Here is an 18,663-nt window from a genome sequence, read left to right on the forward strand (position 1 = left end):
CTCACCAAATGGATGGTGGTAAATAAAAGTTACCCAACCTGCTTTCTTTACTCCTGACCGGAGCTTTGAACAGCGCTTATCAGAAAAGAAAAAGGTTGCTAAAATAATTCATGGGTGACTTGGAAAGTAATCCAGTCTTTTTAACTGTAACAGCTCCTTTTCAGACAGAAGTGAAGTCATCCCAGAGGTGCTCTCGCCAAGTGGATTGTAGAGCGTTCGTGGTTCCAACACTTCAACTTCTGGTGACCATTTAAGAAAAAAATAACTCATGGTGTCACTTTTCATAACCAAGCTTTGGTCTGCATTTCTGGTTTGCAAATGATGTCTATATAGATGCATCAGCAGATAGAGAACTTGTGTGCACTGCCTTTATTTAACACTTTACCTACCTAATTATGAATTTTCTATATGGTTCTTGTGCATTGTATTGTATCCATTGGTTGTTTGAGGAATTGTACAATCCTTTATTGATTTATTTGGGGGGAGGGGGGGGTGTTAAGACAAGTCTTTAAAATATCAGGAATGTATGAAAAAAAGAGTGAAGGGTACCTATTGGAAGTTCTTGTCAAAACCACACCAAATGCCATAGGACTGTTGTTGTGCTGGATAGTCTGGCACCAAAACAACAATTTATATTTCATGTCATCTTGTTATCCCACTAATCCAGCCCGAATTTGGCAGACTTGGACCAAATGTTTTTTTTTGTGTCTTAAAACCTTTGTATAAACCTTTGTCGTCCCTTTGTTGTCACAATTTCCAGGTCTAGGAACATGGTTTCATGTTTTCTTGGTGAAATTTATTTAAATAAAAGCAATTATTAAGCATATGGAGCTATTTGAAACAGACCCCAAGGTCCCTACTGAGGGAAACAGAAATGCTGTGAGCTACATTTTGTAGACATTTTAAACGTAGTCCTAAAAAAATCACAAGACACGTACTCAGTGCCCAAGATCATCCACTTTGCTCACACTCAGGATAGTCGTATTTTTGATCCCTGATTGGCAGCAACAGAAGATAAACTTTTCCTCTGCATTGGCAGGTGAATTAAACTAGTATTCATGGACGGATGATTCTGAGCACGGACCACATTGATTTCTTTCCCATAAATTTTGCCTCTTATCGCTGGAGTGTTACCTTGAGAAGTAAGTGAGCGAGGTAGACTTACTTTAGAAAAAACATTTTTTCCTCTGCTGGCTCAGTTTCTTATCGTGCGAGTGCAACAGATATGTGATCTCTTGTCTGCTTCTTCAGAGAGTCTCGCTGACACTTTGAGAAAGAACTCGATGTACCATCTCTTCCTCCTCGCTGCTCTCTCTGATACACACTGTTCAGCTCTTTATCACACCAGAAAGTGTTGTAAAAATGGAAACACATCCTAGATTGTAAATGTGAAACTATCTTCTTAAGAAGAAACAGCCTTTTTAAGACTTTCTGAGCAGCATCAGTTTCAGTTTTCAGGTCTACTCGTGTGTGTTCGCGTCTGACCTGCGAGGCGTATTACACATTAGCTCCAACTTCACTCCTGGCCCTCACAACCTAAACTCAAAGCTCAATTATTCAAGTGTTGCTGCTTCTTGGCAGCGGCGCGTTCGGCTCCTGGCTCGCTGGAGTCTGCTTCTCTTTGGAATCACGTCTATTGTCTGCCTGATTTCCCCAGGCAGCGAGTCCTGGCTGCAGGATTGAGGGCCATCAAACAGAATTAAGAGGAGACAATAACTGTGTGTGTGACGGAAGGCGGGCGGGCAGGAGTTTTTGTGTAGTTTGTGTGGATTTTTTTTTCTTGTGTGTGTGTGTATGTGTGGATTTTGAAGTGAAGCCAAAGCGTCCACAACAAGCAGAGGCCTCTCCTCCTGCCTCCGTCCACTGATGCAGGCCTTCAGTGTCCGTCGCTCCAGCTGGCTGCCAATTTATCCCGAGGCCAAACACTCCAATACCCACAGGCAGGCCAACAGGGGCTCTTTGTGATGCCAGAGTGTGTGTGTTTGTGTGTGTGTGTGTGTGTGTGTGTGTGTGTGTGTGTGTGTGTGTGTTGCTGGGACAGTTGTTGGAGCTCATGATTGACTGCAAATGTTGTTACTCTCCAGACTGAGCTGCATCCAGAGGACTTCTATTGGTATGTTTGTGTTGGTTAATGCATGAATTTCTTGTAGAGATGTAGAGGTAATGAATGCTCCGGAGGCTTTTGGACCATAGTCTGTGTATAAAGATGGACAACTTACCTCTGTCTCCTCCTGTCGTTCAGAGATGAAGCCATAACACCCCCAGTGACGGATCCTGAAATGTCGTGCATTTGAAGCCAGTCTGTGCAGTATAGGGATCGGCTGGACGAACCCCCGATTTCAAAAGCCACGCCCCCTTCTCAGAACGAAAACACACATCCAATTTACCTATAAAACGTCAAAGATCCCTTTTGGTCAGTGCGGCGCACAGCAGAACAGATTCTTGTGCTGGTTTGAAGCAGACACTCACGGTTATGGAAAGTTTAACGACCCCTGGTGTTCGTTATGTTACCTTCTAGCAGTTCCTTCTTTACTCTGCTCATATTGGGTCTCCAATTGGACACAAACCCAGGCAGCAACTTGATGCATACAATTTATTGTATGCATCATCAAATTGTAATAATGTAGATATGAATTTCAGATCTTTCTCTCATTTTTTGTAAGAAGGCACTGTTGCAGATAGCTCATCCCAAACTACAACTACTAAGAAGAAGGAATTGATGTGAAAGGGACATTACCCTCTGACCAATCAGGAGTCTGCTGTGTTTTAACTCCACCTTTTAGTTTGGTGTACTGGCTTAGTTAATACCAAAAAAAAGTACCACGTTCCAGCTACTGTTGCCAACTTAAGCCAATAGATAACTAACAAAGTGAGTTATGTCGTGTAATGAAAATATTGTTTTTCTTTATCACTTTAGAAACTCAAGTTTCTTTATAAATTGATGGCAAAAGGTCTTTTATCCCGAGGTGTAAGAAAGTGCTCGTCAGACTGTACCTGGCACTCATCACTTGGAGGTGTTATGTGATATGCACAGTTTGCATATCTCAGAGATCAAGAAAGGAAACTGGCCTCTCACCCTGAAACATGGAGACCTCTGAAACCCCCGTCCTTCACCAGCTCTGCTATTTCTGCTCCTCCTAAACTGAGGCAGCCTAACGCTTCTTACGTAAGACCACCAAGAATGAAATAAACATTCTGAATGTTTCATATTCACGGCATTTAGCTGATCCTCTTAGACAGAGTGACTGGTGCAACAATATTCCATTCACAAGTATTACAAGAAACCATTTATTCAAGTAACAGTCTTGATCATTTAGCCATGTCCTCAGAAAAGAGACTACTTAAAGCAAATTTAGCCTCAGTGGATTTAAAACCATTTTAATGTGAATATGAGGTCAGGTTGGACTTATTGTGTTGAATTTATAGAGCCATATTTAAACATTTTATAAAGTCGAACAGTTCTTGCTTCAGTCATTTTAAGTCAAAAGAGAGAATCATTTTCAGATGTGTGATTGGATTTCTTTTTTCTCTTGTTTTTCCCTAACTGGCTATTTTCACCTTAAACCCTTTTTAAAGGAAGCCTCATCTTAAAGTAAACTTGTGCATTATCAAAGATGTTTAGCTGTGACCGTCGCGTAAAAAGGACGCTGAAGGAAAATAAGGCAGCTTTGTTGTAATATTTGTGGTTTTAGCTGGCTGGTTGTAGAACTTGATTGATAAAAACCAGAGCGACTGGTTTCTCTCTATGACTGGTGAGAGTGTGTGGGTGGGCAGCAGTTGCAGCCCGACAGGTTTTAGTAGGAGGTTGATGCGTGATGATGAACCTCATCGTGAAACACTACAGCACGACGGAGAGAGAGCATCAGTTACGTCCACCTTCAGCTCACGTTCTTACTTAACTTCAACACTTTATTAAAACTGATAAAAAAATGTTTTAGGTACATTGGTGTTGATATTTGCTACCCCTCTGATTTCTGAATTTTCAGCTCTGCCGTGTCTGCTTGAATTTCTGATGTGCTGGGAGATAGCTCACTTTAATTTGGCTCTTAGTTTGGTTTTAATTGAAGATCAGAGGTCACACAAGGCATATTCTGCTTTAGATGCTATGTCATGGTGGATTGAAAAGAGGAGTTTGACGTTTGTCGATTCCACCCTCCTTAGTTTGTTGCAACATAGTTCTTCTGGCTGGGAAGGGCCCAAAAGGTTAACTATTGGTTAAATCTTCAGGAGTCTCCACTTGACTCCACTTGTCTCACGCCATTGACTGCAATGTTGTCAGTTATGTCTGAAGTTTTTTTTTTTTTTAAATCCCATCCTTCTAGTTTTTCAGGGGTGGGATTTTTCCAGGTCTGACCTGAAATGTTCTCCTGTGTGAATCCTGTTATCTGTGACGTTTGTTTGTGTTTTGTTCAAGCTAAACTGGATGATCCTAAAACAGCCATATTGGTTTAACTGTACGATTGACTGTCAGCCTCCAGCTAGTTACACAGATTGTTGTTAGGGAAACAATTAGCAAGTTTTGACGTTGGCCATGTCTTAGTTAGGAGCTGAAATGAACCATTTCAGGCAGGGGCTGAAATGAGGGACTTTACTGACGCCAGTATAAGATAATTGAGGAGGCTTTTGAGCTACTCATATCTCAACGCTACTCAACAAGTGTCCCACACTGACATAATTAATGGTCAAAGTGAGTACATTAGATCTCCCTTAATACATTGTGTAGCAGCAAGACCCCCTCTGTCTTGACCTCTCAGTTAATCAAATTGATGGGTTTGAGTCAATCCAAAGCCAAACTGCTTGAAGTCTTTGGTTGTCGCTTCTTAAACATGACTCTTTATTAAGTCCTCGTCTAATTTGTAAATTGACTATTTAGTATTCACCGTCTTTTGTTCTTGTGCATAGTAACAACTACAAACTGAGTAAAATAAAAGCTATTTTGGTTGTGAAGTTGTTGACACTTCTTCCTTATTGTCCTAAATTGAGCATTTATTGTGAAAGCCCATGAAAGGCAGGCATTCAGAGCACCAATCTGAACTGGAATTGTGTCATTGCTAAACCGCCTATTTCATTGTGCGATTGACATTTACTTCATTGTGGTAAGATTGTCATGATGATAGTTTAATTGTGATTATTAAAACTGGTCTACGGCCTTTTCAATGACAGTAATTGCACTGACAGTTATTGTAAGCTTCAGCCTTTGTGTTATATTTCTGTATGTGTTCATTTAGTCTCATTGTTTGGCTTAAAAAACTAACACTCCCACAGATGTCTGAGACTGAGAGTCAAGTCAATTAAGAATCAAGCTGTGTTGTTGGCTGAACACCTGTTCCACTTTTGTGCACTATTTAAGCTGTGATAAATGTCTTTGTGAAGCTGCCACCAAGATGATTATCCAACATTTTACTTTAATTTACGAGCTGTTATTTAAGAGGGAACGGAAAGCAGAAGTGGGACCGAGCGTTTAAACAGTAATGAGAGTCTACTTAACTTTTATTTTCAGGAAGCGGCCTGTGGCAGATCAGAAAACGCTCTTCAAATTTTACTATGAGCATATGTTGTTTGCAGACAAGCACAACAGGTCAGCCACAAAAACCATGTAGAACCACGGCTCTTCCTCCAAGATTGTGTTTGCATTTGCTTGAACCACCTAGGGACATACTGTACAAAAGTATTACTCTTTATAGGTCTTACCAGATCCGTAAAGATTCAAATGTTAGTGGAGAATTAATTATGTTATTGTTATTGAGGCTTGTAGTTTAAACATTAAAGGCTTAAGCAAAAAGTTGGTTGTTGTAGCGCCCCCAACAGGACAAATTATACCAGCCTAAACACTTTCTTTAATCTTCATCAATACACCCTCCAAGTATGAAGTCACTAGGGTTAATAGTGTTTGAAATGTGCTTTTAGAGTATACGTGCAGACAGACAGAAATTCTTCCTTTATATTAACATTCCCCTCTATTCCCCAAATGTCATAGCATTAATACGATCAGACCATTACTCCAGATAACAGTGGCTCCAATAGGATGGTGAGAGCAGGCTCTCTGGTGCAGCGGATGCAGGCTGTCGTTTTAATGTCTGCTTCCCGACTTTCATATAACCGGTGTCCTCGAATGACCCTGAATGCAGCAGTCTGAGTTCAGAGCTGAACTGGAGTGAACCGACGGTATTATGTGTCTGATGTTTTGTCTCTCATACATCTATTCCCTCCAGTCATCCCTCCAGTCATCCAACAGTAGTACAAGAGCAGTTCCAGCCCTCCTGCAGACGACAGATATAGAACAAATACATTTTCAAAGACCGCTTGTAGAAAGTGCTCTCTACATGTTTGATTTAACACAACCCAAAGAACCGGCATTTAACCAGAACAACATCCTGAGGATGAGATCACATAACTGAATTAAACTACATTTTTGTTCAAACCAAGGTGAAAAGTAAACAGTGTCAGCGTTTTTATAATTACTGAAAGTCACATTGTGATGCAGAGCTTCCTAACAAAGCCCACGTCAACTCAGAAGTGTGCTGTATTTGTTAGGTGTGTGTGTGTGTGAATACCACTGATAGCCTCCCGACTCACCGTCCAACACCTTTGAGCTGCACTGAGCATGTCAACCTTAATATCTGTTTCCCTATAACAATGTTACACCTTCACCAAAGGCCCCTTTCACATGCAAATCTGAGCATACCAAGAAAGTATCCTCATGTTGACCTGACAGCCTCCTTGTACAAAGACTTGTTAATGTCCAAATGAGCTGATTTGTGAACAGAGAAGGTGATTGGCCGGAGCATTGATAAGCAAGAGGAAGTGTTAATGGCTTTGGTTTATTGGAAAAAGTTGGTCGCTCCATTATACTCTTTTCCTCTCGCCCTGTGTGTGTATTGCTTTTCATTCTCGTGTTGGTGTGAAATGTAAATCCAAATGCATATTGGAATCTCATTAAAGCAACAATATAGGCTAAGAGGAAGAGGACGTGGAGTTAGTGCTGCACACTCTTACTAATAAAGCACCATTCTTTTTTTTTTTCAACAAAAAAAGTTTATTGTACACAAATTAAGGAATATGATGTCCGAATCATAGGGCTACTCTTTGTTCTGATTAATGAAATGAATGCATGTTTTGCTTTTCGCTGTGTGAGTGTGTGTGATATATCAACTGGGATTGTTGTGAAGCAAATAGTCAACACGTGACTGCAGCTTGTCCTGAATGCATATGGAAGTGAATCTCGGTTATTAAGAGAGGAGATCGATTGTAGGTATAAATTCAGATCAGGATTTATTTTTTTAACCGATTAATCGCGCAGCCCGACTGTGAGTGTGATATTGCTTTTAACAGATCATCGATCAACATAGAGAAAACAGTAAAAGTCCGGCCGCTGGTCGCCACTACTGTCCACTTATAATGTAGTCACACACAACTTCTGCCCGATCCTTTCATGACGTAATCGTCAAGATTTTACCCGACAATCGCCGAGCAGATCGGATCTTTATACGACTTGCAGAAGTAATAAACGAGATAATCTGGGAGGATCATCGGTTCAGAGAAGCCTCGAGTCGGAAACGACCCCACGATTGTCAGGAAGGAGGACCCCAAATCAGTCTGAGCCAGGCTTAAGTCTTCAATGTTTTTTAAAATCAATTTATAAAAAAACATTTGCTGATTCTTCTTGCATCTTACATTTAGATTTCTTGTGTTTGTTGTCGTTCATGATGGTTAATGAAGAGTCTCTGAGTTTCAAAACTGTTGTTTGGATGGATGAAAAAAGCTATTTGAGGTCATTACTTTTGCTTCTAGGAAATTAAAAAATATGCTTAACTATGTTTACACTTATTATCAAATGAATCTTCAAATCACGTTTGCAGGCTAAGCGTGCATGTTGAGCTTTCTCTGCGCAGGAAACTGCTGGATATGAGACGCTAACATCTGTCTGTTGTGTTGTCCTCTGAGCCTCTGACATCTTTAGGTCGTTTTATGTTTGTTCAGACGGTTTGTGTTCTCACACCTGTTATAGGGACTCTTAAAACAAGCAGAGGAAACACTCCTGAGTTATCTTTAGCTCGGCTCGGTGTGAACATGACCTCAAATCAACCCCACCACAGCGGCACACATAAAACATTACATCACAGAGCAGTCGCCGGGCGTCATGTGTCGATAACATCTGTGTGAAGCTCATCGGCGTGTGACGGTGCTGTAACAGGCGGCGGTACACTGTGTGTGTGTGTGTGTGTGTGTGTGTGTGTGTGTGTGTGTGTGTGTGTGTGTGTGTGTGTGTGTGTGTGTGTGTGTGTGTGTGTGTGTGTGTGTGTGTGTGTGTGTGTGTGTGTGTGTGTGTGTGTGTGTGTGTGTGTGTGTGTGTGTGTGTGTGTGTGTGTGTGTGTGTGTCCTCAGCAGCCCCCTGCCCTCCCCCCACCACCACAACATTTCATCTCTGTCGTCTAACTGGGCTAATTTCACGGTCTGATGAGCACACAGAGGCGGGCTGGCAGACTCACCGCTGTCACCGGAGACTTAAAAGGCTGTGTGTGTGTGTGTGTGTGTGTGTGTGTGTTTGGAGGAAGTTTAAAAACGGAGGTGTGTGCTCGCCCGGTGTTCCCTCTCTCATCGTGACTGGAGTGGTCGGACTCCTACAATTAAGCCGTCGTGATTCAGACAGAGTGACGAGTCAGCTGCTGCCTCCGCGGAGGAGAGCTACAACTTTCAGGAACACTGTAGAGGCTTGAACTCGTGTGGTTAAGTGCTGATGCGTACTTTAAGTTGCTCTTTCCTGCCAAGCACTCGTCGCTGTGGCATTTGGCTCGTCACTCACACGGTGTGGGTGGTTAAGTAGTGAAGTATTTATACCTCTGAGTTTTAAATGGCAGATTGACAGAATGCTGGTTTCTTTTTTTAAGATTGTCAAGAGCGATCTAACCAAATTTAGAGCTGTTGATGAACGAATTAGTCCAATACACCTGGAAGTCATTGTCCTCCAGCATCAGGTGACAACAGATCATCAGATAATGATGCATATTTTATGAAGAGCAGTAAACTTATAGTTCATATTATTTATTTTTTTATTCACCTATTCTTCTTATTTCTACATTTTGAATTAACGAAGGACTCTTTCCGAATTTCTGATATTTTTTAACCAATCAGAATGAAAAATGATGCCATTTGGACCTCAGACGGTACAAAACGTGACAGAACAAAGACACGAAATGAAAACAAACATGTTTTGAGACTTTTTGAGACAATATTTTTGTCAGGCACACATTCACGACCCGCTGAAAATGGCCCCCCGCGACCCACTTTTGGGTCCCGACCCACCCGTTAAGAAACACTGATCTAGAGGATTCCACAGTTTCACTCCGTCATTGTCTGAATGACTTTTCTAACGTCCTGTTTACAGACATTAAGAAATTAAGGAAAGGGAAACTAAATACATTTCATAATATAATTTATATTACTCTGCTCGAGCAAGGTGTCTTAAATACAGATAATTAACATCAACGGTGTTTCTCAATCTGGTGTCTCAGAATCACACAACAGACTCTCATGTCATTGGTTAAATCATAAATGAAAACAGATGATACCAAGTGGCTGGTTTAAGTTTACTGCATAGACACTCAGAGTGCAGGAGAATGTTTGGGTTGCTTGGCAACAGTATGTTCAGTTGTCTGTCATCTGTTGTTGATATCACTTGTTGTTAGTACTTTTTACCACTACTATTTGCATCTTGTATAACTATTGTATCAAACTGGAGATCATCATGATATACTCGCTCACTGCAGCCTTGTGCCTACGACTGAATCACGGCCGTGCTGATATTCAGTACGACATCACACCTCTCCTGTGACAATGCTAAATTATATTTTTAGAAATTTCCACGCTTAAAATGTCTTTCTTTGAGATTTCAGAGCCCATCTGTTAAAACAGTCTCTCTTCCATCTCTGTTCCAGGCTCCAATGAGAGGCTCTCCATGATGAGGAGCTAACACTGTCGGCCGCACAACCGCAGGAACAGACGTGGCTGCTGCTCCACCCACAGTCCACGCATGGCGGTATTAGGGGTAAGAACCACGACACTGCAGTTCACTTTAAGTTTCTTTATCACATCTGGAAATCGCAGAGGAACAGTGAGGTGTTTTCTGGGCTTTGAGAACAAAGGGAAAATGTTTTACCAACGGCTTGATACATTTAATGGACTCTGGTCGATACTGTGATGTATCTGTCTGGACTGTTATCTTCAGTAAAGAGTCTTCTCTTGATGCACAGACTAGATGTTGATGCTGAAGTGAGAAACATGTTACTGAGGAATTATAAATAAGTAAATGGGGAGTTTGAAAATATAAATTGAAGGGCACTGGTACCCTATAGTGGATAGTCTGCGCGCCCCATGTTAGGAGGCTATAATCCTCAAAAAGGACGTCCAAGGTACGGAGCTATATAAATTGATAAATACTGAAAAACTTGGAAACTTGAACCTTCTTCCATTTCTACATTATAATGTAATGTTTTTTAACAAAGAGCACAATTGTCTCATTGTCCCATTTTAATATATCTTATAACACAAAGAAAACTGAATATTTTTCTTTCAACATCAGAAAAGTAACATCTTCAAATAGCTTGTTTCGTTTAACCCATGCACACTACAAACCAAAGATATTAGTTTGCTACACTAGAAGACAAAAATAACAGGAAAATCTTCATCATGATCATGTCTGCCTGAAGAATTATATAATCAAAGGTGGCTCTGGGTTATTGTTGTGTGTGTGTGTAAAGTAACCCACCAGTGTGTCTGACAGTAGCAGCACTAGCTAATGCATTGTTTGTTACTGAGAAGCGAAGGCCTGTCCTCTAAGAAGTTGTTTTTATTCGATTCCTACAAAGCTAAAACTTTAATAATAGAGCTGCAGTCTGCAAACACAATGACTGAAAATATTCTGTGTTTGTTCATATCTTTCTTGTCATTGCTATAATAACAATGAAAAACAGTTTAGCAGCTCGTCGTCAGTGGCAGTAATTCTTCTTCTTTTGTCAAGACACTTTCCCTCTTTGAGAATTCAGTGAGAGTTTTGGATCGGGCTGGAGCCTCTAAATGACGGATGTCGGCTTTCTCAGTGTCTAACTCACCAGACTAAACCAGCTATTAGTGGCTGTGAGTGGCTGTTGGCTGTAATTAATCTGACCATTTTCGCCGTCTGTGTTAGACTGGCAGTCAAGATTTGTTTTTTTTCTTCTGGACCACAAATACTGTGTAGTTACTGTAGTTTCTGATGAGTTGTTCTGGTATTTTAAAGCCTGTGTTCCGTTGTGCAATCTTCAATCTGTAATCAGATATTTATTCAGAGTGTGAAAACATTAGAGAGTTTCACTTTAAAGATCTGTTTGTAAAGGAGTGAGATGAATTTTAAACAAGAGACAGCCAATAGAGTGCTTCTTTTGAAACTACCAGACTCAAACGAGAAAAAAAAAAATCATTTTAACCTTCAACACGCGTGTGGTGCCGGATAGCCGAGTGGTTATGACGTGCGCCTCATGTACAGAGACTATAGTCCTTGTTGCATCGACCGTGTGTACGAATCTGCCCTTTGCTGCATGTCACCCCCCACTCTCTCCTCCCAACATTTCCTGTCTCTCTTCAGCTCTCCACCATTAAAGGCAAAAAAAAAAAAAAGCCTAAAAAAACATTAACCACAAAAAAAAGTTGCAACACATTGGACTTTGCTTGTCTGTCTAAACCGTTTTTTTTTTGTCTGTTTTTCTCAGATATTGTGTCAGGTCGGCACTTAACGTTTCAAGCAAGTCCACAAACAAAATGATCAATGCAGAGGTACACCATTAACTCCTGTGTTCTGTTTGTCAATAGAGTCTGGGGGCTTTAAAAAGAAGATTGAGTTAGCTGTTTCTCGTATAAAAAAAAAGCATTGTGAAATAAATGAGGGACCTCTTTATGAAGGAAATCTTTCTGTGATGTTGTTGTCAATAATCAGAGCTTTTCAGTGGCGAACACGTTGTGAGCCTCAGAGTCATTTTGACCCCTAAATATCTAGAAAACAGGCACAGGTTTAAAGACATAACTCATTTTGCATGCTAACAAATATGCTAACAAAGCAGTTTTTCATATTAAACTATTGAATCTTTAAACGAGTGAAAGGTAATTACTTATTGTATGAAACATGTGCTGAAGAAGAGACATTCAGTCACTCCATTACCCTAAAATCCTGAAAAGCAGAGTGCTGCTGCTGGGCGGTATGATTTGACAGATGCCGGAGACGGAAGCAGTCAGGTTTGAAGCGTTTGATTTGAAAAACAAAAAAAGGTGAATATATGGTCTGACTCTGACATAAAGATATCTTTAATGTAAAAAAGGAGGCAGAGAGAGAGCTGCAGGAGTGAAGTGTGAGCAGCCTCCTCAGGGCGTCCGTCTGTACTCAGGCTCATAACGGAGACTGAACGCTTTCATCACAAGAGAACTTCTTTTTTAGAAATGCAGCGCAGACAATCTCTCTGAGTTTCTTTTTAAGAGCGCTCCCTGCCAGAGATGAACAGATATTCTCTGTATGATGCACCTCATAAACCAGTCTGTCAGTAAGCAGCACACAGGACTTACTTTGGAGCACAAGACCCTTAGACAGCTTGCGTTTACCATCACCTGTGACATGATGTTACATAACATTTTAGGGCACTCCTACTTTAATTTCAGTCACCTACGGTCATTAAGGATAACAAAGGGTGATTAAAATGCTGGGAGGAGAGAGTAGGGGATGACATGCTGTAAAGATTCCAACCCACAGCTGCTTCAATGAGGACTATAGTCTATGTATCAATTAATCCTTATTTCTGTGGCACCAATTAAGCATTTAGACGCTTTACAGACGAGCATGTAAAAGACCATTGAGACCATGAGACCACCATGTACTCATTCTCCTTTGTATTCCTCACGTTCCTGTTGTCCACACTTCCTCGCTGAGGTGGAGGTCGGAGACTCGAGAGCCCGGCTTCTGCTGCCAGGACAAGGCCTCCTGAGCTTCTAACCGAGAAACATCCGGCGCCCCCAATTACTGATTGTTTTCAATAAATCCAAATACATTTTTAGTTGTTTGAGGGGTAAATGTTTTTTTCAACCCTGAGTGGTGTGTGCATACAAAGCTGCGTCATCACAAAGGGGAGGCCTTGTTGTATCCTGACAGAGGCTTAAAGAGAGGTTAACCCCGGGGAGAAAAGAGCTACAGTTTGCTCTTTCAGCTGGAACACATGTGAAATATAATGCAGACATTGATGTAATAGTACCTTCTGTCTCAACTTAGCCCATCCGTACACAGTCACAAGGCTTTGAAGTAGGTTACAATAATTGAAAAGACATAATCACAATAAAATGGGTAATGATAAAAGGGACACACAGAAATCAGAAATATAGTTAAGTTAGTGGAGTATGAGCTGAGTGTTCTTGTCTCCTTGTTCTGCTCTGTGAGAACAGAGAGGACTCCCTGTGACTTCACACCGTGAAGACAAAGTTAGTCGTTCAGTTACTCAACACACTCCAGTGCTGCAAACCTCTGCTTTCATCATCGTTCCCGTGTCCTCCTTTAGAAAGAATGAATCACCGGCTGAGCTTCATGACTCTGCCTTGTTAGCCTGCTCGTCTGACACTGATCGTGCAGGTTCATGTTCAACTGAGGACTTGATCTTCTTAGGATGATCTCGTTAACGCTTTTTTCAATTATTTACGGTACTTTGTTTGTGACCTGCTGTATTTATGATTAGCGCTAGGCCTACACGAGGAAAATCATCAGTGTTGTTCAAAGATGTGACGAGCATATGTGGTGCCGTAATGTCTGATGTCTGAAAGAGGATTTGAGCTGAAACCGTTTTTTTTTTTTTGTCAGTACCTGAGTGTGGAAACAAGTTCTCACCTCATCGAAATGATTTAAAGAAGCTGAAGTGCATCGTCCACCACAAAGTCTTCATCAGGCAAATATTCCTCACTCTTCTCTCCGTCTGCCAGTCTTCACCAATTTGACAATAACTGAGTAGTAGTCGACTGCTCGCTGCTGCTCCAACAGTGGATTCAGAGCTTCATCTGATTGGTGAAAGGTTCACTTGGGCATGTGTGGATGTCTGTGCATGCATGGTAAACAGATTCTTCTCATTGGTTGCGATAAATAAAAAGTGTTTTGCAAGATGATGAAATGGTAGTTTATTGTGCAGCCTTAAATTGCGGCTGCAGACAAATAGAATCTGTCTTTTTAGTGGAGATGTTGTCATCTCTGGTTGGAGTGTGATGTGGTTACATAAAGAGACGAGCAGTGTAAGGAAAGCAACTTCAAACAGACTAGCCGGGCTGCATTGCATTTAAAAATGCATCCTTAAAAATATGAGCATGATTAGAAGGTAAAACACCGTAGGTGTAATGATTGTGGTTGGGAGGAGGGCAGTAATGAAAAAAGGACACATGGGTACAATAAGACCAGACGCAGAACACACTGAGCAAAGCTGGTGGATGAAAAGCTGCGTGACATCCAGCCAAATGTTCCTTCTTGTGATTAGAGGTTCATCGCTTTGTTTTCTGCAGCAGCTCTCCTTGGTGAATGTTAGAGATGAAGCACTTCTTGAAAATGGCTTCTCTTTCTGTTGTAACAGGTGTTACTGCAGGATTTTAAAGGTTATTGTATTTGCATTGTGGTGTGTTTATAGAGCATTCATCTTTCTATTGAAGAATTGAATCTATATTTACTTTTCTTTAAAGTCATTCTATCCCCTGTGAACATTGATTTTGTACTTTTTCTTAGTTTACCAAACTATGACTCAATTATTGGTCACAAACAAATTATGTTCTTTCTGATTTGCTCCTTCAAAGGTCAAATTTCATAAATCAAAACTTGGGCACCTGCTCACACCAGCTGTAAACTGAATCAAAGCTCATTTTACAGGAAGGAGAGACAACGATCTGCTCGCCTCTTCTTCTTGCCAACACGAGGCACATCAGTCAGGACTGAAGCTACAGGTCTGGGATTGCTGGTGTTTATAATCTGAAGTTGAGTGTTAGTGGGGCTATCAGGTGGGGGAGAAAAATTGATACATCATAGCAATTGTGATATTTTGCGTGCCGTGCCATATCGTCTCATGGCTGCAAAGTATCGATATTCCTTTTATATTCATAGCAAATGAAGGGGTACTGAAGGGGTTGCACAATTCATTTGAACATGTCGCATTGTTAAAAGTTAAATTGGATTAGACTGAAATACTAACAGTTCAGATTGTGAGGATTTACGGAGTTTGACTTTGATCACAGCGTCGTCATTCTGTGGGCTCGACTCTCATGGTGTAGAAATTAAAAGACTGAAGTGAGATGAACAGACTGAGAATGTTTTCTTATTTGACAGAACAGTTCTTGATTTAGTTTCATGTTGTGGAATTAGTAACCAGTTAAAAAAAGTTAAATCGCAACATACTGTATCACAATTCTCTGCATGTTGCAAAATGTTTAAAACTGCAATAATAAGTACGGTGATAAAATCGTATCTTGGGGCTTCTGGTGAGTCCCACCCCTAGCTATCAGTCACATTATTGATGCTTTTTTATCACACATTAGAAATGTATTTAATGAAGGGTATGCAGCTGCATGTGGCAAACTTCCCCTTCTAATCTTATCTGAACATGAACCCAAACGGCTTCCTGCTTCAGAGGTTAAAGAAATGTTACTTCTTTTGTGTCTGTGCTTTCATATAGCAAAGGCACATTTGTCTGCTATCTTCGCCCGTCTGTGTTTTAGAATCATCTATGATGTCATTAAACTTGCCCTTTTAGCTACTGGACTGTAATTGTGGAGCAGGCCGCGATGAGTACAGTGAGCAGGAAGTGGGACATGATGTCGCCCGCTGGCTGGTGGGGCAGATTAGTGGATGAAGGGATTAAAACTAAAACCTTTTTGGTGAAAGGATTCCCCTGGTGCTCCCTGGATAGTCTGCCTTTTAGTGGACGTAGAGAAGAATGAAAGTGATGCATTTCATGATCACATTTTTTTAAAACAATGGCAGAGAAGACAACAAGAACAACGAGCATATTTATTTGTCAATGGTATGCCAATATATTAATTTAGGCAGAAAATCTATTGTTTTGTTGTCTTTGCATTCTTTAGTATGAACACAGCAGTTCCAGTGTTCAAGGCTCATTCAGTCATTTTTCTCCTGTCAAAACGTTGACAGTCTCTGTGAGTCTGAAAAGTGGGAGAGATGTTCTTTTAATTTTTTTAATTGAACACTACAATATGAATAACAAACATGGTACAGTACATAAAGAAAACTATGAAAGCAGGTGTGGTGTAATAGAAACCTATAAATGACTTGGCTTATACGGCCCTGGCTGAGTTGGAAGAGTCAGTCAGCAACCTGAAGGTTGTGGGTTCGATCCCCAGCTCCTGTAGCCACATGTCAGATGTGTCCTTAACCCTGAATTTCTCCCTCTGCTTGTCTACATAGTTCACACAGGAGGCCAATTTATTCTTGACATTCATATTATTTACCACTGACCGGGTTAGGGTTTGACCGCGCACTACGTACTGCGGCCTGTGCTCAATCTCTGTGCCACTCCAAAAGAATCCAAAGTGGATGTGACTCGAGTCATATGTCGTTGACTTCAGTTTCTGCTGTGCTCCTCGATTTATCCACCGCACTTTCTCGTTTGGAGCCCCAAATGCAAAAATTTTTTTTTCTCTTGTCATATTTGGTTTCCTCCACTGGCCATCACAGCTTTGCTTGTCAACCATTTGATTTGTACATCTTCATTTAAATAATCCAAAAATCAGAGACTTCCTCATAAGAGAACTCCCAGTGTACCACGAGAGGGATCCTGCGTACCTCCAGTGCTACTCGTAGCTCAGTTTGACAGTGAATGGTGTAGACAGTGCTTTGAGGAGCTTGTGAAGCTGCTGAACACTGTGTGGGACAAAGGATGTGGTGCCTCCTCGTTTAGTCTGCATCCGGCACATGTTGTACCTTTTACTAAGAGAATCAGTGCATTCAGACCAAAGGTGGGTCTGATCACTCACTATTTTAACAACCCGCTCTGCAGAATATAATAATAGTCGCTGCTGGATGCTGTTACGTCTGCTTGTTTGAATGTTTAACATCGAGTTCTAATCCTTCATTTTGTTCCTCTGTTTTCTGCAGAACCCCGACATGCTGACGAGGAAGATAAAGCTGTGTCACATCAACGCCCACATCACATGTCGTCTGTGTGAGGGCTACTTGATCGACGCCACCACCGTCACCGAGTGCTTACACACATGTAGGTCCCCCTCACACTAAAACTCTTGTCGTCCTACGTCTTGTTTTCCTTCTTCCTGTCAGCTGTTTTCTTGTTTTTATCTCCTCTCTCTTTGTTTATTTGACACCTCGGCTGTGTTTGTCTCCGGGGGGGATTTCCACGTTTAAAAGGTGTTGCTCTCAGGATTTATCCCTGATGGGAAGAATCCTGGAGGCGGAGTGATGCCTCTGTGATCCGTGCAGCCTTGTTTTGGTGCTTTGTTTTGACTTACAGCACCACCCTCTCTGTATCATCCGTCACAGCAGCAGAGTTGAAGTGCCCGACGTCTCTGTTGGTGGGGTCGAGGGAGTTTCAGGCCCTTCAACCCTGAATCATCATGTGTCTCTGATTTTATTTATTTATATCTTCACATCAGCCATCAAACAAGCTTTAGCTATCATAGTGTAAATGTCATGGAAATTATCTTTGAGTCTTTAAACCTGAAGTAGACACACTCTGGCTGTCAGCGTCAGGTTATGTTTGCATAAAGAAGCATAATAAAGTCTGCATCTTCAGTGACAGTCATAACAGTCTGGTAAAAGCAGTCACTACCATTCAAACATCTGAAGCCTCAACGCTCGTTAAGTTCTCTTCAAAACACACCATGAGTTTCAGGTTACATCTTAAAATATAAACAGAGAGGAAATCACATGAAACAGCCGCTCAGTTTGTGCAAATCAGAACTTAAAATGGAAAGCCTCAATGAGCCCTCATGGAGCACATTTTCTGTTTTTATAAACCAAACATTTAATAAACATTATTATCAGAACATTAACACAACAATTGGACTGTTGAAATGGGTTTCCAAAGTTGAATCTGCTGCCAATTTCATGAGAGAGCAAGTCATTGAAGCCTGTTAAGCTTTTCATTCAAAAGTCCTTCTGTGCTTTCATTTCTGAACATCTTTAGAGATTAATTAAATCATTAAAACTTGTTTTTTTTTGCTCCTTTTTTAGGAGCTACAAAGCTGTTTACACAATCGAGAAATGGAAAAGGGAAATAAATACTATTCATGAGTGTATCAGCAAATTAAACGGCAACCAAAACCTATGAAAGTTTAACTTGCTTTCATTTGATGGCTTCTCCGCCTTAAACAGTATTTTCTTGTTGAAACAAAACCGGTCTGTAAACATGTTTATTTCTGCTTTTAAAAAAAGGGCATTTTAAAGGAAGAATGTGCGACTTTTTGATCCAGTAGAGGTCACCCTTGAGCTCCAGCATGACAAAAACCAAAAACAAACTGCTCTGTGGCCACACCTCCACTATTCTGAAGCCTCCGGTCTCCTCCAGCAGCACACCTCCAACACCTCTCCACTCACATTCACATGAAGGAGTTATGAATAAGAACGCACCATTGTGAAAAGCACGATTAAGCGCAAAC

At 41.0% G+C, this 18,663-nt stretch overlaps 1 protein-coding gene across 1 annotated transcript in view; it reads left to right on the forward strand.

Annotated features, from left to right (window-relative positions):
• The window catches only part of LOC109986723 (polycomb group RING finger protein 3), a 63,185-nt gene that overhangs the window by 15,144 nt on the left and 29,378 nt on the right, over positions 1–18,663 (forward strand). Inside the window, exons 2-3 of the mRNA XM_020637493.3 lie at positions 9,936–10,045; positions 17,147–17,264. Coding sequence (XP_020493149.1) covers positions 10,031–10,045; positions 17,147–17,264 — 133 coding nt within the window. The 5' untranslated portion in view covers positions 9,936–10,030. The remainder of the gene's footprint in view (positions 1–9,935; positions 10,046–17,146; positions 17,265–18,663) is intronic.

This window comes from Labrus bergylta, chromosome 9, assembly GCF_963930695.1.
Source record: "Labrus bergylta chromosome 9, fLabBer1.1, whole genome shotgun sequence".
NCBI lineage: Eukaryota > Metazoa > Chordata > Actinopteri > Labriformes > Labridae > Labrus > Labrus bergylta.